This window comes from Populus alba, chromosome 11 (genome assembly GCF_005239225.2).
Source record: "Populus alba chromosome 11, ASM523922v2, whole genome shotgun sequence".
NCBI classification, from domain to species: domain Eukaryota; kingdom Viridiplantae; phylum Streptophyta; class Magnoliopsida; order Malpighiales; family Salicaceae; genus Populus; species Populus alba.
In genome coordinates this window covers 20,640,251-20,664,484 of record NC_133294.1, presented here as the reverse complement: position 1 = coordinate 20,664,484, position 24,234 = coordinate 20,640,251, and the positions used below count along the sequence as shown (strand labels likewise).

The 24,234-nt window shown below is 35.9% G+C and overlaps 4 protein-coding genes across 10 annotated transcripts; 1 reads left to right on the top strand and 3 right to left on the bottom strand.

Annotated features, from left to right (window-relative positions):
- Nucleotides 1-57: 57 nt before the first annotated feature.
- Nucleotides 58-2,914, bottom strand: LOC118031627 (14-3-3 protein 7). Of its 3 annotated transcripts, none has more exons than XM_035036111.2 (7): nt 2,647-2,913; nt 1,724-2,030; nt 1,213-1,300; nt 975-1,084; nt 659-807; nt 506-540; nt 58-314 (listed from the first exon to the last, which is right to left on the bottom strand). In XM_035036111.2, exons 1-7 carry the CDS (start codon nt 2,711-2,713, stop codon nt 309-311), a joined length of 762 nt encoding a protein of 253 aa, XP_034892002.1. In that variant the 5' UTR covers nt 2,714-2,913; the 3' UTR covers nt 58-308. The 3 variants fall into 3 exon arrangements, with proteins under 3 accessions (XP_034892002.1, XP_034892000.1, XP_073268524.1); XM_035036109.2 differs by having other exon boundaries at nt 58-300; nt 2,647-2,906; XM_073412423.1 differs by lacking the exon at nt 58-314 and having other exon boundaries at nt 334-540; nt 2,647-2,914.
- Nucleotides 2,915-5,143: 2,229 nt separating this feature from the next.
- On the bottom strand, nt 5,144-7,752 carry LOC118031623 (5'-adenylylsulfate reductase-like 4). The gene is made up of 4 exons (XM_035036104.2): nt 7,271-7,752; nt 6,495-6,682; nt 6,268-6,392; nt 5,144-5,959 (listed from the first exon to the last, which is right to left on the bottom strand). The coding sequence occupies exons 1-4, from the start codon at nt 7,499-7,501 to the stop codon at nt 5,499-5,501; spliced, it is 1,005 nt and encodes a 334-aa protein (XP_034891995.1). The 5' UTR covers nt 7,502-7,752; the 3' UTR covers nt 5,144-5,498.
- Nucleotides 7,753-9,568: 1,816 nt separating this feature from the next.
- LOC118031622 (uncharacterized) lies at nt 9,569-16,316 on the bottom strand. 3 transcript variants are annotated; one of them, XM_035036102.2, is made up of 5 exons: nt 15,175-16,316; nt 13,969-14,110; nt 11,582-13,894; nt 10,514-10,962; nt 9,569-10,052 (listed from the first exon to the last, which is right to left on the bottom strand). In XM_035036102.2, exons 1-4 carry the CDS (start codon nt 16,179-16,181, stop codon nt 10,597-10,599), a joined length of 3,828 nt encoding a protein of 1,275 aa, XP_034891993.1. In that variant the 5' UTR covers nt 16,182-16,316; the 3' UTR covers nt 9,569-10,052; nt 10,514-10,596. The 3 variants fall into 3 exon arrangements, with proteins under 3 accessions (XP_034891993.1, XP_034891994.1, XP_034891991.1); XM_035036103.2 differs by having other exon boundaries at nt 9,569-9,998; XM_035036100.2 differs by having other exon boundaries at nt 9,569-9,863.
- A 3,789-nt stretch (nt 16,317-20,105) lies between these two features.
- Nucleotides 20,106-23,601, top strand: LOC118031620 (uncharacterized). Of its 3 annotated transcripts, none has more exons than XM_035036097.2 (5): nt 20,106-20,291; nt 20,758-21,190; nt 21,294-22,614; nt 22,702-22,848; nt 22,974-23,601. In XM_035036097.2, exons 2-5 carry the CDS (start codon nt 21,140-21,142, stop codon nt 23,486-23,488), a joined length of 2,034 nt encoding a protein of 677 aa, XP_034891988.1. In that variant the 5' UTR covers nt 20,106-20,291; nt 20,758-21,139; the 3' UTR covers nt 23,489-23,601. The 3 variants fall into 3 exon arrangements, with proteins under 3 accessions (XP_034891988.1, XP_034891989.1, XP_073268523.1); XM_035036098.2 differs by lacking the exon at nt 20,106-20,291 and adding an exon at nt 20,299-20,660; XM_073412422.1 differs by lacking the exon at nt 20,106-20,291 and having other exon boundaries at nt 20,299-21,190.
- The last annotated feature ends 633 nt before the right edge of the window (nt 23,602-24,234 follow it).

Below are 24,234 nucleotides of genomic sequence, written 5' to 3'. Positions count from 1 at the left end.
GATGAGTTCTCTGAATCTTCCACTGAGCAAGCAGGAAAATATAAAGGGCAAGAGATCTACAACAGAAAATATGCCAGGTCCTATAAACAGAAAGTGTAAATTTGTTAAAAGCTGTGAATTTAAAAGCAAACCACAATCATTCCAGTTGCCAGTGTTCTAAGAGAAAAGAAGGCACAACACAGTCTTAAAACATCTGTTCAGCAAATAGATACAAGCCAACGATCCACCATTCCCTGTACTACCACTGATCGAGTCATTCTGGCATTTTAAAAGATTTGATCTCCACGATCCTGACTAATTCTGCAAAATTAATTCTGATGAGCAGTAAATGGAGAAAATAAGAAGCATAAATAAGGCCCCAGGAATACACTTTACATGCTATGAGTATATTTCTAAGGTATGCAGGTGTGCCTGGATCAATGTGCAGGCATGCATGTTTAGATTCTGAACAACACAAACACAGAGAGAGAGAGAGAGAGGTTATAAAACCTCAGTTTTGCTTTACCTCTGCCCTGGGTTCAGCAGCTGTAGAGTGCTCACCTGCCAAATTAAATAGCATTTTCATCAGTTCAATGTCCATATACAATGGAAGTCTTGACTCGACACTCCAGTCAAACTCATATTTATTCTATTAACAAGTTATCACTTCGAATATCACCTCCTTCCTCTGACAGATCCGAGGTCCATAAAGTGAGATTGTCCCTGAGTAGTTGCATGATAAGGGTACTGTCCTTGTAAGATTCCTCATTGAGACTATCAAGTTCTGCTATAGCATCGTCAAATGCTTGTTTAGCCAGGTGGCAGGCCCTGCATGATACAGATGTAGTTTAAAAATCTGATACATTATTCAGAGCTGACAGCAAAAGAACTAACAGTGCTCCACAAGTTCAACAAACTGGATGTGTGTGCATGCGGTATTTGCAAACAATTTGTCATGTTTCGGTATGCTAGGCAAGAAAGAGATGCATGTTCACCTTTCAGGGGAGTTCAAAATCTCATAGTAGAAAACGGAAAAGTTCAGTGCCAGGCCAAGTCTAATTGGATGAGTAGGAGGCAGATCTGAGATAGCAGTAGAGGTTGCTGCCTGCAGCACAAAGAAGAACATGAGTGGTGCTCTGATTAAATGATCTGTCAGCTTCATAAGTAAAATGGTTTAAAGCGACAGAAGAAAGAAGAAGAGAAACTCTGGCACAAAAGAAGGTTCACAAATACCTCATAAGCCTTAAGGGACTGATCTGCAGCTTCTTTACGTTCATCAGCACTTCTAAATTCAGCTAAATAACGATAATAGTCTCCCTTCCTGCCTTGAAAAAAAGAATTCAAGAAAAGATCCACATAAGAAATAGATTCAAATAGAGGTAAAGTAAGATTACAAAACCTGTGGAATGAATAAGATGAATTCAACACGTATAAAGTCATGAACAAAAGAAGGACGGGATAAGAAAAACCAAACAAGGTAATTAGCCTAAAATCTCCTTCATTCATTAATTAAGTACTACCAAAAGGAGTTAATTTACAGAATTCTTGCTGTTTTCCTACCCTTACTGTACATCTAAGAATTTGGTTGCACGAATCCATAAAAAAAAATAGCCAACCTAATCTGTATAGCTTTTCGTCCATTGTTAGGGAGTTTACAGGGCTTCGAAAACCATATTTTGTTATCCATCTTGGGATTATTTTCTCTACATGAAATAGCTTAACGGGGTACTGCAATAAATCTTACATCTTATAGTAAAAGACAGTTGATTCCCCAGTTGAGGAGGATGGGATGAGATGCTGATCAATGACTGATAATATATCATTGCAGATCTTTGCAAGTTCATCTTCAACCCTCTGCCTGTACTGCTTTATCCTCTTCACATTCTGTTCATTCCCCTTAGCCTCCTCCTTCTGTTCAATGGAAGATAGTATTCTCCATGATGCTCTTCTTGCGCCAATGACATTCTTGTAACCCACAGACACCAGATTCCTCTCCTCCACTGTCAACTCCACATCCAACCTTGCAACTTTGTTCATTGCTTCTACCATCTCTGCAACAAGTAGTCTTTCATTTTATGTTTTCTTATTCAACATAATTTACCTATATTTTATTTTATTTTATTTCTCTCAAAAAAAGGAAAGTAAAGATAGCAATTCAACCGATTACATGAGGCCAAGTGGAACAGAAATAAAACTAATAGAATCTAAATTAGAAACCTTCTACATAAATCACACATCTTCAATGATTAGTCTCCTCACTTGTCGCTTTAAGAAGTGTGCATACTCTTTCATCATTGGGTGCTTAAGAAAAAAATGCATTATTCAAATCCACACACACACACACACACACATATATAAGGATCGTTATCTGCCTCTCTTTTTAACCCATCCACAAACCAAAAAGGAGAGACACCGCTACCAAATCGAAATGCTAATTTTTTTTGGACAGATTTAGCTCAATTAGAAGGCCAGAAATTCCTTCTTGATAATTCTGATTTCTAAACAAATATGATAATGTACTAAAGGGCTATTAACAGTCAATACAGCTACTAGATCAACGTAATAAAACACAAATCCACCCTTTTAATAATCCACTACATCAGCGGAAATACATATAAAAAAGGGGAGCAGACTGTAAGATCGATGAAATAGAACACGTAGTCGTACCATCGTATCTCTCAGCTTGCTCTGCAAGTCTCGCCGAGTAAACCTGCTGCTCTCTTTCCTTCTCCATTCTTGATTTGCTTTCTGTGCTCTCTCTCGCTCCTCTAATGTGTGATTTTTGTCGCTATTGCGGTTTTGGGTATGGATAACTGTTATGAGATATTTTGGTACTTCGCTAATGGGCCGTTGGAGTAGGGTTGCACTGTATGCGGTTTATGAGATATTTTGTTGATATCTTAGCCGTGTGTGTTAGGGTTTCGGGGAAACCTGGCCGTTGGATGGGAATTTTGGTGCGCGCATGGTGGCAGTGATGTGGACTGGAAAGCCTGCTGAAGGTTTGTCTAACGGGTTAGATAGATAGATGATCAACAAGGTCCCCCTTACTTCTAGATTTTTGTCTGATTTTTATTTTCTTTATTGTTTTTCTCAAATTTAATTTATTTTTCTCCAAAATTAAAAAAAAAAACATCAAATTTGATAAATATATTGAAGAAATAAAAGAAACGCAGCGATGTGAATCAACCACGGATAATTTTTTTTTTGCCTTTGTGTTTTATCAAATATTATATTTTACCTTCTAATATTAAAAACTGAAACACAATTACATGAAGTATAGGAACTTTAAAATTATTCTTACAAAATACAGTCAAGGTGTTGATCATAATCCCATCCTCCACGGAGACTTAGTCCTGTCTCCTATTTTTATTGTTATTTTGGATTTAAATTTTCATTTTAAGTGAAAAAAGGGTCATTATTTAAATAATAACAACAACAATAATAATAAAATGATATTATTAAAACAATTAAAATAGTTAATGATGGTTTAACTGTTTAAATAAAAAATAAATCAAATTAAAATATTATTTTAAGCATTTGTTAACAAATTTATCAATAACTCAACTGGTTGAAGCATTCATATCGATGGTTGAGGTCGTAGATTTGATTCCTACTGGTTCAAAATTTTATCTCAGCCAAAAAGTGGAAGACTGACCTTATAAAAAGAAAAACAATTGGCCCAAGTTTTATTGTAATGGGTTTTTTTTTATTTTTTTATTTGATATAAAATTTTATTTAATTTTGTTTTTTAATTAATGTTAAATTATTTTTTGTATTTTATTATATAATAAAAAAATAACTCGATTAAGTGAAATTCATAATCAGATTATAGGTTTGAGGGATTAATAAAACATTTTTATTTTTTAGATTTGTGCAGTTAATAAAGTTTATATCAAAATAATTTAGAGATGTTTTAATTTAAAATCTAAATTAATCAAGAAATGATTACAATGTTACAGAGGTTTTTAGTATTTAGATTTTTTTTTTTACATTCCTTTTTTTTAACGTTCAGCTTATAGTGATAGAACGAGTTATATCTAAGATTTTATTTGAAAAAAGTTTTAACCGACAAATGAAAGTTGATGTACACATTTTCAGGAAATTTTAAAATATTCTAGAAATAGCTAAAAATAATTACTTTATTGAAGAGAGATAAATCATGAGGAGAGATAGTTGAAGAAATATATATTTAAAGATTAATTGAAAATATTCTTATCAACACTGATTTTGTTTGATTTTTTATTTTTTATATATGTTTTTCTACTTGAAATAAATCATTAGAATCATTGTTGATAAAGTAATTACTAGATAATTGTACATGCTATGTTGGGGTTGGAATATTTTTTTAATGTACAAAAATGCTCTAGAGGTTTTTTAAGTAGAAAAAATTTAAATTATATAACATTTGATCCAATATGATTCAGTCATCTTGATAGATTTAAAGACAACTTGGATAGCTGATAAGAACATTCTTTGACTCAAAATAAATAATTTAAGATGAGATTTTTTTAATAAACATTAAGATAATAATATATTGAATTGATTTTATATCAACCCGAATTAACGTGTTAATCTGCATACCAAGCTAAGATGAGATCATGTAATCTCATAAAAAATAAATTATGAAATTTAATTTATAATAAATTCAATGTTAAAGGATAAAATTAAAAAAAAAGATCTCAATTAACCTGGTTTAACTTGTTAAAACAAAATTGTTAACAATTCTCAATTAACACAATATTAAAAGATATAAAAATAAACACAAAAAAAAAAATCACCAAACTAGAGGGAATTTAACATAAAATTAAAAACATAAAAAATTTTAGTCACAAATACCCTCTTATTAAATATTTACAAGAAAATATAAACTTCTAACAAAAGAGTATCTGTAACTAATTTTTTTTTTTTAGTTTTCGTTTGTTTGGGATTTTTAATTCAAATTTCCTTGTTTTGTTTATTTTTTATATTTTTTTTATTTTTCAAACAATCATCCTATTTTATGAGTTAATGCACAAATTTTCAACAAGTGTCGCATAATCTAACAAAATTAATAGAAATATGGAATCCACAAAAAACATTATACATTGAAAAAAGATTGCTACATTCTCCGAAAAAGTTACAAATTTGCGAGGGCAATGTCTTCGTAGTGTCAAAATTTTCAAAATATCGTATGAAACGCAGGGTGAAATGCTTGCTTATATTTGGAAAAGAAAAGGCGACAAGACATCTGAGTCTCATGTACAATCTATTCACAAATTGAGTTCCAATTATTTCTTCATGAACGCTAAATAAATTGTATTCTAAATTATAAACAAATGGAAGACGTATTACTACATCGTCAACATGCTTCGTCGTCACAAATGCTGACACTAACATCAGGAATGCCGAGATGATCTTGAACTAACGCCCGCTCGGCATAAACAGAATGTCCGAACAAATTTTCTGTTTGAACATCCGTAATCAGCCCCTCCCACCTTTTTTTGACAAGTGGAATATCCATTCCTCCGCCAGAGAAAAGCTCAACGACCTTCACTCACAGGTGCACCCCTACTGGTGCTTGCATCCCCTATTGAAACAGTAGCAAGGGACTTGGAAGCCCAAGCCCTGGCATTCATTGCCCCTTCCTGCAGATTACTCTTCTTGCATGGCTCCTTCAGGGAATTAAATAGCTGTATTGCTCGATTAAGATTCAGATAAGCCCGAGGATGCTCTAACAAGCTCCCCAGTCTCATGTTCTGCACGTGTCTCCTCCAAGTAAATTGTGCAAATGCAAGCATGGTTGGGAAAGTAAAGTAAAACAACCTCAGAAGCACAAATGTTGTCGCCAGGGCCAAATATGTCTCCTCCCTTAACAAATTCTCCGGAGATCTTGCCCATGAGAACGGGCAGCTTTCTTGCTCAGGTGTGTCATATTTTTCAAGGTGTGATGCTCGTCCAATTTTGTCCACTGATCCTTCGTCCAGGAATGCAGTCTTGATACCTAAACCAAGCAATAAGCTCATAAAATCCCGCAGTAGAAATACAACTCGATATAATACAGGCATAAATGAAGAATGTTCTTTAAGAAAGAAGAGCATGTGTTGCCATTTTCTATGGTTTACATACTAATAGTCATTCGAAATACTCAATCAACAATTAGGAGAAGGGAATTCCATGCTTTGAATAATCTAGTATAAAGTCATCCTTACACATCTGTACATAAACAGATGAAGGGAGTAAACCAAAATCAAAAAAAACTAGAAGTGGAAGCTTTCAGTTGAAAATACATTAAGGAAAGGAAGCCCTTACCAGTAACATCACTGTAGAAAGCGACAAGAGAGCCAAGAGTACGTGAGCCATGATAGCGCACACGCATCGTAGAATTCAATAGGAAAAGAGTAGGAAATCCATGAACTCCATACTTGGATAGTATGCTGCAGAAAAATCAATAATGTTAATTACTCCAAGGCTACAAGATGCCACAACAACAGGTAAGAATCTACAAAGATGGCATTTTATATTTTTAGTTTACAAACCTTGGCCTGATGGATGATTCTTCAATGGCAAAATGGGGAATCACAGGGTACAAAGAGGAAAGGACGGAGAAGCTTGGTCTAAAAGTACCAGAGAAGGGGCACCATGATGCATAGAAAAGCAGAGCTACATATTCATGACTATTCTTCTGAACTAAACTAAGTGCCTTTTGTAACGAAATCTCGTCTCCCTTCACAACAACAAACATAAATGTCGTTAAGAATTACACAACCATTTTCATTCACAAGAAAGCAAATTTCCAAATCTGTTCAACCAGGTGTATCACTTTCATATTTTAGCAGACATGCCTTTTGCTTTCCACAGACAGAATGCCTTTCCGCAGATAAAACTAATTTTCCCCAAGACTATCTTAAAAGAGGCAATAAATTGCCAAATCCTGAACCTTTTTTTAAAAAGAAAAAGAAAAAAGAACGCCAAATGAGCTACCCGGAAATGCTAACATGGATGAAAACCCAAACACAAGAATCACGAAATTGACAACAGTATAGAATTTTTTTATCTGAAATAATTTTTCTCCAGTGTCATCTTGCAGCTCTGATTAAACAACTTAACAAAAAGGGGTCAATCCCAATCGAATAATTTTTACAATTCCAATTCATTTAATTGCATTCACAGTATCAAGTTTCAATAAAGCTCACACTCTTTTTCTTTTTCTTGAAAAAGATAAAAAGCACAGGATTGTCAGAATAGAGTTTTCAATTCCAAGAAAGATATTTTTTCTTTTGAAGCCAAGGAAGAAATAAAAGTGTCGGCGTACCTCGGTGACACCAGCGAAACAGGGAGATTCATTAGCACCAGAAACGACGCAGTTTTGATCTCGAAACCCAAAGATCCAATCTGTGACAGACTCTATTGGACAAATCGAAACAGTATGAGACTCGGCGGCGGTTGCGCACATAAGACTCCCATAAATCATCATCGATAACAAGATCCGAGGTCGCCAAACCCTAGTCTGCATCATCGAAAACCGCAAAAGAAAGAAAAACATATAACCCGCTAAAATCAGTGCTGTTTGCTGTTAGAGAAACAAGACAAGATCAAAGGAGAGGAGGGAAATAGAAGATAGCGCATTTTAGCGTTGGAGGGTCGGTCGGTCGGTAGAAGATCGAAAAAGAGACAACAAAATAATGTATATTTTTGGTGAGTGATTGAAGTGTTAATAGAAAATTTGATGGATCGTAGGAGTATCTAGAGATGCGTTTCTGCACGACATTAGGAGATGGGAGGGAGGGAGGGAGGTATCAAATTTCAATGGATAAAAGTTGGGGGGTTGTTTTTTTATATTATTATTATTTATAAGATAATGAAAGGGTGGTTTTGAGAGGAAGGAGACAGATATTACGAAGGTGAAAGATAAAGAAGGTGCGCATTTTAGTTGGAAAGGAGAAGGGGTGCCAAGCCAGCGGGTTTCGCTTTGCTATGTGTAATGCCTTCCTTCTCTTTCTGCGGTCCCAGGAAAAAAATATTTTTTGCTACACGCTCGTTTGACTTCCTTCTTTTCTTTTTTTTTCCCCTTCGCTTTTGACATCTCATCCTGATAAACGCATCTTGTACTATTTCCCTCGGCTTTATACCGCTACTTTGGACGGTTTTAACTTTATTCTAATTTTTTTTAAAATGGAAGTTTTTTTTTTTAGCTTCGGGGTTTGGCTGTTCATTGATCGTGTATGTTCCCTGTGCCGACCCTGAAAGCAAACACATAAGATGCCACATTATGTTTAAGTGCTTAACAGAGTGGTTTGCAAGTTGGCAACCAAACCTTTTGTCCTTCGAAGCATCCAGCCCTCCTATTGAGCTACTAGGCGGATTTCTTCTTTAAATGGTTCTCTCTCTCAAAATAAACTTGACAGAAGGGCTTAAGAAAATGGCGCTATAAAAGAAAATCAACGAATCTCTCTGACTTCACATTAGCAATTTGGAGGTGAGCTAGCTAGGATAATTTTAATATCAGCATGCTTGGAACGCTTTTCAGAGTTTTTAATGAAATTTTATATTTACAACCTCTTGATTTACAATTTCAAATAGATAAAAATTAATTTTAAAACATTTTTTTTAAAAAAAAAATACTCATCTATTCATTTAAAAAAATATATTTGAAAAAGTTAAATGAAAATAACAAAAAAAAAAGGATAATATAGAAATCAAAATGAATTAAATTTCATCTTCTAAACATATAAATTTAATTTATTTAGTTCCGAATTAAAAGTGAATTTCAAGTTCCGAGGCTAGTGTCCTCACATGAATGTACCTTGTCGGGCATTGAAGCGTGAGTCGGCTGTCAAACCGATCGCCGCAGGGCCCAGATAAAATTATTGTGAGAAAAAGCCATGGATAGTACAACTAACTTTTGAATGGCAAGCAGGTTCCGATGGACCTGCTTTGTTAAGTTCCTTATCAGTCTCGTCCAACTTGTAGGACACTGACAAGCATTCAAGGAAAGAGAATGGGGAGTGGATGACCGGAAGTGAAAGTGTTTCAAAGATTGCAGTCAAGATGATAAATAAATACGTTTCGTTGAAGATGGATAACTGCAAAAAACGACCTGAGCACCCAACCATTTGTTGTTCGGGAAACACACACACACGCTCACACACTCTTCGACTATCTAACTTTACCACGTGCCAACGCCCATGTCAGCAAATTGGCGTTACTATTGAAAAACTTTGCCTAGTTTACAACGCAATGATCCTATATAGTGCAGGCTAAAAAATGTCTAACAAAACTAAGAAACAGATCAGTTTCATTAAATGATGATATTCAGAGTTTCACACCCCTGCTCCTCCCAAAAAATTTTTGGATAACGATAGGCAAGCAATGCAAGTTTTTAGAACATCCCATCTCTCTATATGAAACAAAGCAAAGCAAAGCCAACAGAGAAACACATTTTCATATTCTTGTACCGGGGTATTTCATCTTCTCGGTGTATTTTTATAACCCTAAGTTATGTGGGGGAAAAAATTTATCTTCATCACTTTTGAGATAAAAACAAATAAAGTATGGAAACGATAACATCTAGGAGATTCATCACCACAGAAAAATCTCTAGACATATACAGTCATCTCAATAACTAGTTAGTTTCATAAACTGAAAATAGAAGAAAAGGATGCATTTCAGTGGAGGCCCAATTCAGCCCCTAAACCAATGGTCACAATTAGCTTTTTGATTCTTTCTTGTTATGGAAAACTAGCGACTTCAAAAGATAAAGCAATTGCAAAACTAAGTCATCCAAACATAGATGAAACAATACTAACCCCTTTGCAAAAGTCAAAGCACCTTCAAAATTCAGCCTCTCGTATAATATAGCCCCGATAAGCCAGTGACCGCTTTTGTGCAAGCTTTCACTACATCGTCTGGAAAATAAAGGATGAGTCAGATTGAATCTTATTCTTGTTATAGAGCATGAGAGCTATAGGCACAAGGTTGTCTTTTATACTGGGTACAAGAACACTGGTCTTCTCCATTGAACTTGATCATAGGGGGTAATCCTAGAGGAAGCAAACATTGAGGTACCATATGAAGCAGAGTGAGACACATACAGGCTGCCAGAAAGAAAAAATCATATATATTTACATGCTAAGCTATTTAAGGAAAAATATACGACAAACCCAAGCACGTAACAAACATGGAAGGTTGGATATAGTTGATACATAATAGTCAAATACATGTAATAGAAATTTAAAGTGAAAGCACATTAAAATAGCTTCGTAAACAACTTTTGCTGCATGATAGAGAAGAATTTGAGACTAAATTGACCAGTTGGGTTTTTCCAGAGTCTGTACAAATTGAAATATGGTCCACTAATAATTATTCACATGCCCCAAAACATATCCCACAGTTCAAAAACTTGAACCTACCAAGATAATTGTTAATTTGTCACCTAGCTCGACATTTAGAAGGCTACAGGGTAACAAACAGATGGATTATTGAAAACGTAAAACGTGGAATCATTTCTAGCCCAAAGAAATACTTTCTGAATGAAAATGAAAAAAGTAGAAACTACCTGAGGTGTTCTCCTTATGAGAATTTGCATATATGAGAGCATTTCTCATGGGAGCCTGGAAGATTAATAGGCAACCCATTTTACTATCCGTTGAATTGCCTGGACAACTTGGCAGTGCACTCTGCACACATAAAACCCATGGTGCTTGTTTGTCCTTCAGATTCAAGAGCCTCCTGACAAATCTCTCTCCCACACCAGACACACACAGCAGGAACATGGTGCCTGCTTGAATCTTTTGGCAAAAAAGGCAAATCTTCCTTTGCAAGCCAAATAGATGAATCAATCCCTTTAGGTATAACAGCATCATATGTACCAACCTTGGACTCGTCTGAATGTGAGCTTACTTGAGAAGTCGGAAGATTACATTCCATCTTATCCATGCCACCCAATTTCAGCCCTTCAAAACCTGATGTAGCACCAGATTTCTCTGCAAAGAGTTCACTTTCACCCTGTTCATTAATAAAAAATGATAAATCAAGAATTTCACTGACCATATAACAAGCAGAAGCTTTTCACTTCATGTTTTAAAGCTAAAATAACAGTCATTTCATCAACTCCTCACTGGAAAATAATTTATGTCCAAGTAAATATTTCAGTTTTTCTAAAATATAACATTGAATAACTTGAATGAAATGCATGCCCTTATACTGACCAAGGAAACCATAGAAGACAAAATAAACACAAATGTAAGAGGAGAAGGTAACCCTATAATTAGAAGCTACCAGTGGCAAAGTGAGAAATATTCATCAAGGCAATTTCTTTCCTAGGTAAGACATAAGATTTTTTTTTTTTTTTGGGGGGGGTGGGGGCAATGTATTTTACTTGGAAATATCGTGAAAAGCTGAAAACTACAAGGCCTAAAGTGGGAAGTGTGAAAAATTAAGAGGGGCAATAGCCCCCCTTCCCTTGCATGTAGATTTGCCACTGATTATCCTTAGGTGATCTCAGAGACAATAAAAAAGATGCACTACGTAAATTTCTGAAGAAACAAATGGAGCTACCACCTAATCCATTAGCATAAACAGGCATTGGTTTCTCACCAACATAAAGAAAATGGTCACGCCATACCTTATCTGACACTGCATCATATGGAGGAAAAAAGCTTGATGTTTGTACTGGTTGACATGAAGTATCAGCAAAATCACTTAGCAGGTTACTTTCTTCATCGTTTCTCCACATAAACTCAGATATGACATCACTTTCATCTGGTCCAGGGTGGCTGCTAAAACCAATCCCTGAATCATCCTTCCTAGGATTTTCGGAGTTCTCTACACTAGGCTCCTCCTGAACCGAACCTGTAAAAGCAGTCTGCAAATTCTTTTCAACACTCCACACTGGCTTGCTGCCAGATGGACAAACAGCACTCTCTACAGAATCCATTTTCTGCTTCAGCTCATCCACAGCGCCACTGTAGGGACCAGTGGGATTATCTTTAGCAGTGAATGTGGGCTGATTCCCAGCAAGAAGAGAACATTTCTGCACAGTGTCTGTCCCAACATCTGCATCCTGTTCAGTGCAATTGTCATCTGAAGCAATATGTAGCTCACCATTGCAAGAGATTTTAACTTCCCGTTGATTGTCTTCATCTGCTGTGGTGAATGATAAACCATTCACAATATCCTTTACATCATGGGATTGCTCACTGTCAGATGATCCGAGTCCAGAATTTCTACCCTGCTCAAGCTTCTCCAGTACGCTATTGGAGATGCCATAGTCTTTTGAAGCAAATCCATTTGTAAATGGAGCAAATGTAAAGGTTTTAGAAATTTCTTCCTGCTTAAAACTAGTTAAGGTTTGTGGGACTAGATCAATCTCACTGCCAACCTGATCGTGATTGGCCACATCTACTGTGCCATTAGAAACCTTAATTACATTACTTTCAAAGTCGAATAATTGCTCATTACCAGATATAGTAATCGGGCAATCTTCGGATTCCTTTCCTTGACAGGGTTCTCTTAGTATGCATTTAGGAGCCCCTGTGATAGTATTTTCAACAAGATGTGTATGCTGATTCAAAAATGGAATAACTGAGCCGGCCCCATGATTTCCCCCCTGTTCATTGCTAGTCACATTATCATCAGCCAGTACAGTGTTATCGCCACAACAAACAATTGTTATCTCATTAGTCCCAGACTTCACCACATCATCAAATCTGCTCTCATTTGACATGCCAGTACAAACACTGTTCATGTTGCTCTCAATACCTGTTAAACCCCCTTTAGAACCTTTTTCCAGCATGGTTTCCACTGCATTGAAAGTTAAAAGACCTGTCTCACTATCTGTGACATAACAGCCTTCAGAAATTGTTTGCTCCCTCAAGTTAACAGCAGCATTCCCCCCCATTGCAGCATAACTGTTGCAACAGCCAGTTATTGGCTCACCTTTTCCATCTATATCCCAACCATCAATTACCATGTTATCAATTGGACTAGAACAATGTCTATCCTCAATAATGTCATCATTAGATGTGTTCTCCTTAGCATTTGATGCAAGCAAACCACTATTAGAATCTCTCTCCTGATTGAGTTCCTCAATTAAGCAAGGGGATACATGATTTGAATTGTTGTGACCAATACAAGTCACGTCCCTTGCTCCTCCAGCAACTGAACAGTTTTTAAAGCTTTTATCATTCCTCCCAAGATCACCGGGGCCATTGGTGGGGCACTTGGGAACATCTGTTTCATCAGAAGATCTATGAACATCATTATTCAACAAGGCTGGTTCAGAAGAAACTCTATTTTCAGCTGCCACAGCATCAGTATCTTCATTCATCTTCCCCGCTCCATCATTGCTGTTAATAAAAACTCTGTCCTGCTTACCACAATGGGTTTCTACAGAAGTAATAGCCTTTAATTCACAATATGGAATGGTGTAATTTATTTCATCACTGATTTTAGTGTTAACAGTTATTGCATCAGTATCCCTGTCAAATTCAATCAATGTTTGGATCTTTCCAGCTCCAGGAGGAATTTTGACCAATGCAGGTTCATCGCTCTTTCCAGTGGTTTTTCCATTGGAAGCATCAAGTCTCTTAAGATATTCTTTTATGTGGTTCCCAAGGTGACCATTGAAACGATGCCTTTCTTCAAAAAGTTTGTGACAAAATTGACATTCGTACTTTCCATTTTTTATGATCACCTCTTCATTTGTGGATGTCCCAAATCTAAGCCGTTTTGGAGCCTGCTGATGAGATAGCAGGTGTTGAAGCAAGTCATCCTGCTTATCAAAAGCCACGGTGCACTTGTGGCATTTATACTTATTCCCCATTTGAACCTCCACAGGACACCCCCCTGTCTCAATAGATCTACAGGTATCAGGCAATGCCATATAGCTAATAAAATCATTCTCATTCTTGCCATCTTTACGTGTATGATCTGCAGGCTGCAGCACACAAGTAAATAAAAACTATATGGAAAGTTAGAATGCATACACAAACACTACAAGTATCAACTTACAATGGAAGGAGTTATCTTGCCAGTCAACTTAATCCTGCCATCCATGTGACCAAAATTCAACCGGCTTACATCATGCAGTCCAGAAAAGGAGAGCAAATATGATGAAACTTCCTTGCAGGACACAAACTGCTGCCCATTAGGGCTGGATAGTATCGAATTAAGAAATGTAGGTAAGAATTATACAACCAATGAAATATGCAAAATTAATTATGACACATAAACTTCCTAGGGTAATATCTTCTATATTCTGTGCAACTTAGAAACTGTAATAAGAACTATATCAGAGACAATCAAGGCCCCCATAGGAGTCCTGGTATAGCTTCTATCATTTATCCTACGAAACACAATGTGTAAGATCAATCAATAGTTATAAATGCATGTAGCAATTTAGGATTTCATTGTTGTCATGAATAATGACACAATAACAGTTGTATAACTAAACATGTTGAGAATAGAGTAAAAATATACATCCTCTACAATAAGAAGATGACTGAAAAAGACAATGCCAATGGAACAAATGCAAGAATCAGAACTTCATGTCTTGAATTTGAAGAGATTTTTTTTCAATAGCATCATTTAGAGAAGGTATACATCTTATTGTAAGAAATTGAGAAAAATCAAGCAACCTATATATATTGAGAGTACCAAGATGACAATGCCAGGTTAGATGGATGGAAATTTAAGAGAAACAGAAAGAAAAAAGGAATGCATCAATGAATAAACTACGATTTATGGGAACTAAGTGCATGATAACCAAGGTGAATAAGGCGTGCAATAAATACTTTTGATGCAACTGATTGTGCAGACTGAACTCCACTTAACATGTTTACAGTCACAAGTTCATTGCTTACTTAAATGTTAAAATGTTGGTCAAATTTCTTAAATTCAGAACTAGCAAATCATCCTCGTTAAAATTTGAAAGAAAAAAAAAGTTTTAGATGCAGCAATTCCATAAACAACTCATAACTCCAATTTAAATCACTTCATCTGACTTCTGCAAGACATGTTCTCTATCATTTTGATTTTATCTAGTTCTATTCCAAGTTGCTGTGCATATTTTAAGCAGTACTCAACTTCATTTGGCCGTGCAATAGCAGGACAGGAAAAAAAAAAAAAACACAAATCAAGTCCCCTGCATATTTACACAGTTCAATCAACAAAAACCACGATTAAAAAAATCTATAAAAAATAAAATAAATGAGAAACCTTATGTATCTTGTACAAGCCAGCCAAACACGACCGGCTTGTTTCTTGATGCAAATAGAGAGCTTCCACCCAATCGGCAACACATCCCCAAACAGGCTAGCATCCACAATCCTCCTCTTCTTTCTCATACTACCCCATTCACCCTCGAACCCTTCCAAAAATCCTAAAAACTCTGCCTTCAATTGCATTCCCTCAGTCCTCCTCCGCAACTCCTCCCCGTATGGATCCTCCATATTCCCCAAGGCCACAAAGTCCACCACCACTCCATTCTTATTTACCATCACCATCTCCTCTTTCTTCTTACTCTCCACTTCCACATTGTCACACACAACAGCAATAGTCTTATTCTCGACTAACTCACTATTATCGTTATTATCGAAATTGACATTCTCATTCTTCCGTGGCCTGCCTCGCTTCCTCTTCTTTGAACTAGATTCAGCAGTTCGCATCGAAATCGAATGATTTACCTCTAATCTTTTCACTCCTCCTTGACTAGAATCCCAAATGTCGATTGAAACATTTTGCGATTCCGCTTTATTTGTTGAAGGCAGACGCATATAATCATTGTAGATAACAGGAACGGAGACTAGTTTGTGATAATGCTCATTCTTGTTTTCAATTGAGTTAGAATCAGAGCCAAACAGCGACTTCAGAAGTGTAATTATCTGTGAATTCTCTTCATCGAGAGGCTGCCGTTCTGTATTTTGGAAGGGAACAACAGGAGTTGAATTCGAAGAAGGGGATGCATTGTTGTTGCGAGAGGCGAGGCGGAGGCGGGAGAAAGTTTGTTTGCGGCTTCCAGCAGATTCATTGAATACGGAACGGTCGATTTTAGGAGTGGATACGTCAGCTGTGTCGGTTCGGAGACGGTGGGGAGAGGAGGAACAGAAGGAGAGGGAGAGGAGTTCGGATTGGGAAAGATGGCGGAGGTCGATTAGAGGGAGAGATTCGGTGTGTAGATGATTCTGGAGGTCGCAGATGGATGAGTACACGGTGCCAGTGGCCATGACATCGATTAAAGAGAAAGAGAGACGAGATGATGTAACTGTTGATGAGGAGGAGAGACAATCGAAAAGGCCGTGGAGTTCAAGACTCTAGATGGAGGGGAGGGGAGGGGAGGGGAGGGGTTTTTGTTTGCGTGACCTGGTCGAAGTGATTCTTACATGAACATCATGTGGAATTGTGACGCGTGTATATTTACTTTTGATATTGGAGCAAAGTTAGGGCTGGGGGTTTGTATCTGGGCTAGGTTATTGGGGGTAGGCCTAGTGTGTGCTATTGAGGTACCTTCCGTCTAACCGTCGATGATTCGAAGAGAACATCCAATGCTTAATCTCAATGGGCCTAATTGAATTTGGATACAGGTAAGATCGGGATTCGGGAATATCAAATGTGTGATTGTTAATGCGTGGCAACTCTACAGCCATAGAGTTCTAGGAATCGCCATGTCGGGTCGGGTCAGTTCCATCTCACTCGCATGAAATGAAATCTACAGTGGTAACTAGATTTGTGGCCCATTATCCCTCGCGGGCCAGTCAAATTCTTTATCTACATGAAAGAAAATATTAAGGGAAAGAAAAACGAGACTCAAGTCTACTTTAGACTGATTATTTAAATAATATAAATAAAATAGTAGCAAAAAAATATTAAAAAAAAAACCTAGTATGAGCCCTTGGAGTATTAAAGAACATAATGTTGAAGGATGCAAAAAAAAAAAAAAAAAATCCTTAGTTAAATGAAGTTAACTCAAAAACTAAGTGACAATTAAAATAAAATTAGAATAACCTCATATAAAAAACCATTTGAAATAAAAAAGAAAAAAAGCATAAAGATTAATTTTCAATACATTAAATATCGAATGATGAAATACAAAAAATAAAAATGATAAAAAAAAAAAGTCAATATACATATAAAAAATATAACTCTAGTCATGAACTTGAAATTAACCTCATAAAAATAAAACAAAAGGATTAACAAAGTAAAACTCTAAAAAAAAAAAAACAACTTAAAAAAAAGAAAAAAAAAACAAGCAAGCCTCATAAACTTAGTCTAATCTCTAAAACTCGCAAATCATGAAATTTAATCCTGGATTGAATAAAAAAATGTTAATTTTCAACCAATATAACTTTGAAAGATAAAATCATAAAAAAAAAATTAGAAATTTGAAAAAAATAAAAATAAAAATAATGAGGATCAGATTTGAAAAAAAACATCCATGGATGATGAAAAATGATCCCAAATAAAAAATAGCAAAAAAAATAGGGACTGAATTTGAAAAATAAGAAAATGAAAAAAAAAAGGTGAAATTGAAGAACATTTGTAAATTTATGACACACACGTGTTTTAATTTTTTTTTTAAATAAAAAACATGATTCAGGGCTTAGACTCAACCAAAAAAAAAATACTAACATATGGACAAACAAACAAAAAAAATATTGGAAACCATTAAAAAAGCACGGTTAGAAAAATCTTATAAAAAGTAGATAGAGAAAAAAACAAAGCCTAATCATTGATGATATAAAATGTTGAATAATAAAACTAAAAAAACATCAACTTTTAAAAAGGAAAAAAAAAACAAGAAAACTCAAGTGAACCTTATAAACCTTGGCAAATATCTGAAATTCGCAACCCATTAAATTTTACATTTGGGTCAAATCAAAAAGTTTAATTTCTAACCAATTCAATATTGATTACCCGTAAAGTAAATTTAGCAAAGAACAACAAATTCAAGAGACCCGAGAAAATTTGAGTCATTCTAAAAAAATTAGTAGAAAATCCTAGAGAAAAAAATACAAATAAATTCAATAATTTATCTCAAATAACACAAATAACAATAAAAAGATTGAGAACCATATTCAAAAGGAAAAAAAAATTAAAGAAATGAAATAAAAAAGCAACTATAATCTTATAAATTGCTAAAAAAACATTTCAATTATTGAAGGAAGAGATCGAGAAAAAAGTATAAATTTAAAGAATTAGCCCATAAAAAAACCCAACAAAAAACAAGAAAACAATAACACCCAAGATTTGGGGGGCTACTGATGATATATATATATATATATATATATATATATATATATATATTATGTGTATCCTCTTTTCTAAAAGAGTAACAAAAAATAAGATAATAACTCATTATCGCTAGGTTCAATCAAGTGCTAAGCCTAGATATATGTGAGTTAGTGATCTACCATACTCAACATAACCAGGCTTAGCTAAACGCCGAGTCTATAATCTTTTTTTTTTAACTTTAAAGAATCTTGGACTTCATAATTATTTTAACAAGTCAGAGATATTTTAGTTTGATAAGTCATATATATTTTACTTCCATAACAAGTCATAAATATTTTATAATGATAAGTCAGAGATATATGAGTTACACTTTAACATCTTTCTCTTGAAAAAGAATAAGAGATAAGCCTTATAGACTATAAAAGGGATTAAAATATCTATAAAATAAGAGGTTTTCCCCCCTCCTTATTGTATATTTATTTTTCTATAAAAGATAATTGTATTTTTCTTTTAAATGATACTTATCCAGACATTAGAGAGTCTTCAAATTTACAAAAAGAGAATTTTTTTTACAGATATCAGATATTATTCACCAGCCACCTTAACAAAGAAAAACGATTCAAATCAACACAACCGAGATTAATTTATTAACTAAGATGTCAACTTGGCTTTTAAGCCAATTGAGTAAGTTCAAACCTCATCAAATATAAATACAAACATTAATTATTATATATTGAATTACAAGCAGAGATATATCTTCTTAGTTTTGGCCGTAGTGAATTTATAATTGTTTATATAATCCATAAATAGAAAAAATCAAATATTTTAATTAATAATTATCAAGTTTTATGCCAAATTAATTGAAATTTTGAATACCAACATTTAATCAAAATCAATGGATATTTGAATTTGTTTCTTTATTAGAAATAAAATAATTTATTAAACATTAATAAAAAAAATTAAGACACAATTGAACAATACATATAAACTAAGTATATAAAAATTCATCAAAACTCCATCTGTAAAGGATTGAATAGAAGAGAGTGCTTTTACATGCCATGTAGTTACGTGTGTTTATTATTTAATTTATCAAATATGAAAATATATAATTCTTAAAAATCCAGAGAAGGCACATGTACAAGAGTAGGGCCGACATGCTGAACAGGTCGTGGGTTTTGTTCTGTGATGTGAGACCCGCAACCCTATTTCAGCCTGTCGCAAAATAAGGATGTGCAGATAATCTTCAACCGCAGGCTTAAAGCATTAAAAGTCAAGAATCACGACAATCAAGTAGAATTTGGAATGTCTGAATCTATTTGACAGCCATAACATGTAAAACTCTTTTTTTTTTTTTTTTTCCCCTTTCGAAAGATCTTTACAAATACATCAATATAATTATTTACATTTCGTCTTAAGAGATTTTTTCTTCAAAAACTAACAACTAACCTCATATAGATCTGTTTATTTATTTATATTAAAAAAAAACGCAATCTTGATTCTTGATGGCCTCAATAAAATCCGATCATTGAATATAAAAAAACGCAATGAATAGTGCGTTTTGTTTTCTTATGACATGTCTAAATGGTAGGTAAATAATTTTTTTTTTCTAATCGGGGGTGACAGTTATCTGTTTGATTGTTTCTTAATTAATTTCATAAATTTTAAAATTAATAATGATATAAAAATAAAATATTTTTATTTTATTTTTATATACCAGAGGTCGTGGTGTCGCTGGTAAGAAATGAGATGGAAAAATTCTTTTATGGGTATAATGTCCTTTAATTTCGAATATTTATTTCTTACAAGAGAATGAGAGTCGTAGGTTTGTTTACACGAAAGCCGTGCAACTTGCGTGTACTTGTCTTGTGCTCTTCTGCACGGCACCAAATACGAAAAATAGCTTGTGGTGATATTTCGGGGCCCCCTCCTTCCTGCCAGTTGCCCCCAGCACCCACTGCCACACGAGCAACGCACTTTGATACAATTCTCCATTAGTTTTGTGTTTCTTGGTTAAAAGTAAACTAGCTTGATATTCTTGGTATATTCTCTCAAGGTTCTAAACCGAAACTGTATATTCCTCCCAGCTTCCTGTTCAGCTTCAACAGGTATCATTTCTACTCTTTCTTTCTTCGTTGCACAATTTGCTTTATATATAGAAGAAAGAATTATCTAACTGTGCATACAAGTGCTCGTTTTGAATCATCTTTAATTGATGGATGAATGAGAAAGGCTATTAGCAGCATATATTCACCTTCCATCTATAGATTATTGTACAGTTATTAGCATATATATTTCAGCTTGATCTTTGGAATCATTAACAGATATTCAGCAATTGTTAGCTGAGATATAGGATCATGTTTTGCTTCCTCATGTAATACATAATACTGTAACTGCAAAATGAAATATACAGTGTATAACAATTCCCTTATTCTTACAAAGGCTGATGGGTTTTTTTCAGAAATTCCCTGTCAAAGGTATTTTGGAACTTGATCATAGTGTAATGGGGTGTCTGGAGTTTTCTTTCGTGTCTTGTTTTGTTTAACTGGATTTTTCGCAACATACATATTGCAGGGTAAGTTTTCAAGAAAGATTTTGAGAAGCTTCTAGAGAAGCTACTGCTTATAAAACTCTGGCCGACTATCGAGTGATATTTCCTCAAACCGGAGCGAGTGTTCAACCTTTGTCTCCGTGTCCTCGAACATCATTCTCGTCATTATTAATATGCTATTACGCCTGGTCATCGGTTTGGCGACTACCCGTTGATTACGGTTAACATTTGATGACTCAATCAGCTTGTATCTGGTCTACTCTGCATTAGTTAGAGATGTAAACATCAACGGGATAGAAGAAGAAGCAGCAGAATAGAATAACAAGGAGAAAAAGATAAATCAGGAGTGCATAAGTTTGGGCTTCTATTGAGGAAATTAGAGTTTGGCCATTTTTTTCCAAAAAGATGAAATTCAACTGCTGTTCTGTTCTGATGGGGATGAAGAAGAAAGAGAAGGTGATAATTGATTGGAATGAGGATTGTGTAAATTTTGCTGTCTGACTTTTTTTTTTGGAGCTTCTGATCTGCTCCCTTTAACTTTATTTTTGTTGGATTTTAGATTGATAAGCAATCGTCAAGAACAGCCGACTTTGACACGGCGCTTAAAACCCTGAAAATCAAGCTTGAACATCCGGTGGAAACTTTTGAAAGCGATGAATTGAAAACCACATCTTTTAGCGTGTCAGTACCTTTCGATGTTCAGAAGGATTCAATCAATGTCCAGGTGCTGAGCCATGAGAGCCCTGTTGTGGATGAAGCAGCAGAAGTAGCTTATGAAGGAGAAGATGAGCAAGAAGACAATGTTTCATTGAAGAGGGACTTATCTAACTTTGATCTCCAATCCCATGCGGCCATTTCCGGTGAAGTGTCTTTTCCAAGAAATATGAAACTGGATTCCTCTCATCCGCTTGACACCACGGGCAATGAACAACATGCAGAGAAAGCTGAGAAAAAAGTTGATGAAAAGGGTATTGATTTGATACAAAGTGGACATGTTAGTGATCCTGGGATCGGGAAGGATGAGTTCTGGGGTCCGCCTAAGCTTAAACGGTCCTGTTCTAATCTGGAAACAAGCAAAGTACTAAGGAAAATTGTTGCTCAGTTCCCTTTAACGTCTCAGTATTCTGAAGAATTGCAGGGACTGGCTGAGAAAGTAAGAGATCCCAGCAGCCCGACATCTGTAATAAGCCGTCGCAGTGCTGACAGAGTGATGTTAAAGAAGCACTCTTCCAGCCAAGTTCTACCCTCTAGGAGTAGAAGGCTGTGGTGGAAATTGTTCCTCTGGAGCCACAGAAACCTTCACAAACCTTTGTTTGTAAAATCACTGCAACCGGCTGTAAGTAAACTTGTGAGTCAGCAAGGCGGTTATTCATCAGATACACTTGAACCCAACAGAGCCATGAGTAAAATGCAATCACCTGGGTCATTCACAGTAAAGTCAATGGACAAGGGCCATAACAACAATGAAGAGGACAGACACAGCTGGAATAGCTTTCATGCTGGGATTTCTGGTCTGTGGCCCCAGAATCAGTGGGTTGCTTTCTCAGTAGAATCATCCCCATTTTCAAGAGTGGATGAATGGGTCAAGGATCTTGAGACCCATCCCTCTCCTCTTGATGCTTATGATAATAACAATGATGTTAGGGGTGACGACGACATTGTCTTCCCACCCTCTCCCGATACCGGTAGATCACCAAGAAGAGCCATGACACGCCCAGATTTTAATCTCTCAGTGGAGATTTTGCATGCCAATAGTGTGATCCAATCGCTTAATTCTTCCTCAACTGTTGCCCACATCTCAGGCAATGGCTTAAAAGCTATTCCCACCACATCACGTTTCTCCAGTCTTCGATCTGTTAACTTGTCAAACAACTTCATAGGTATGCTTTTAGCAGAAGAAAACTGTCAATTGTTAAAGGAACATATTGGTGACAACTAAGCTTCGTTTGTTCTTCCCCCTTTTGCAGTCCAAATTACCCCAGGATCATTGCCAAAGGGCCTACACACACTCAACCTATCGAGAAACAAGATCAACAGCATTGAAGGACTTAGAGAACTTACCCGACTGCGGGTACTCGATCTCAGTTACAATCGCATTTCTCGAATTGGACAAGGTAATTATTTCTAATGAATCTCATGCTAGCAGAGTCATTTTAAATCATGCAGTGTTTTTCCTGGGAAATAATATTTCCTCAGTTATATGGTTCTATGTGTTGATTCTGGATTTGCATTATATCAGGGTTGTCGAACTGTACAATAATCAAGGAACTCTATCTTGCTGGGAACAAGACTAGTGATGCTGAGGGGCTGCACAGGCTCCTGAAGCTTACAGTCTTGGACTTGAGCTTTAACAAGATAACAACAACAAAAGCTCTGGGCCAGCTTGTTGCGAACTACAACTCACTGCAAGCTCTGAATCTGTTGGGCAATCCAATTCAGAGCAACATCAGTGATGACCAGCTTCGTAAGGCAATTTGTGGCCTCCTCCCTAAGCTAGTGTATCTGAACAAGCAACCCATTAAACCTCAGAGAGCACGAGAAGTTATCGCAGATAGCGTTGCCAGAGCCGCCCTTGGAAACAGCAGCAGCAGGAGCTATCGGAGAAAAGCAGTGAAGAGAGTGACCTCTAGCAGTTCAATCTCCAGTATGCAAAGAGGCAGCGTTGGGGGTGCGCAAAAAAGCAGGGACAGGTCAAAGAGCCGGACACATCACCTAAAGACAATGTCCTCTGCACATGCCTCTTCATCCCGTTAATCGCGATCCCATTCTGAGAAGTTTTTTTTTTTTTTAATAATTTGTCATCAGTTTTCGAAACTGCTTTTAACTTCGCTGGATAGGAATGAGTCGAATTACTTATCCTTGATCTCTCTGTGAACTCTCTCTCTCTCTCTCTCTCTCCACGGCTTTTTGGCTGAGGGTTGGTGTGGCATGGTCACACTTCCTTAAAACACTTATAGTAAACGAAGGGCGTTTTTTTTTTTCCCCCGAAGACTGCTTTCAAGAGGGACACTACTTTCCGCGTTCAATGGGAAATTTCTTGTTTTGTTCATTTGTATCTGTTTTGTGGTGGTGGTAGTGGTTTGGGCAGTTGAACCCTTTTTATTTATTTATTTATGGTGAGAATGAGATGTTGAAAAGGAGAATAATATAGGTAATAGAAACTGCCGTTGCGAGGCACAAAAATTGACCCTGATAATGAATGTTTGTAATTTTCAGAACCCAGGACCTTAAAATCATTCCCGGCGAACCATTCTAGGAAAAGAGAAACGGCACCGTATTTGCCGGGCCATTGACAATAAATAAGTGAAAACTCAAATGGCGGAAGTCTGCAATATAAAATCATGCCACCATAACTTTCTACTACTGTCGACTCAAGCCTTGCACGAAAAGATTCAATGAGATTATGGAGTCAAGAGGATCATAACTGAATATGATTAGGACATCAATCATCAATGATCTTTTAGGGAAAAGCGGGTTGGGTTCATCAGCAATGGGGCAAC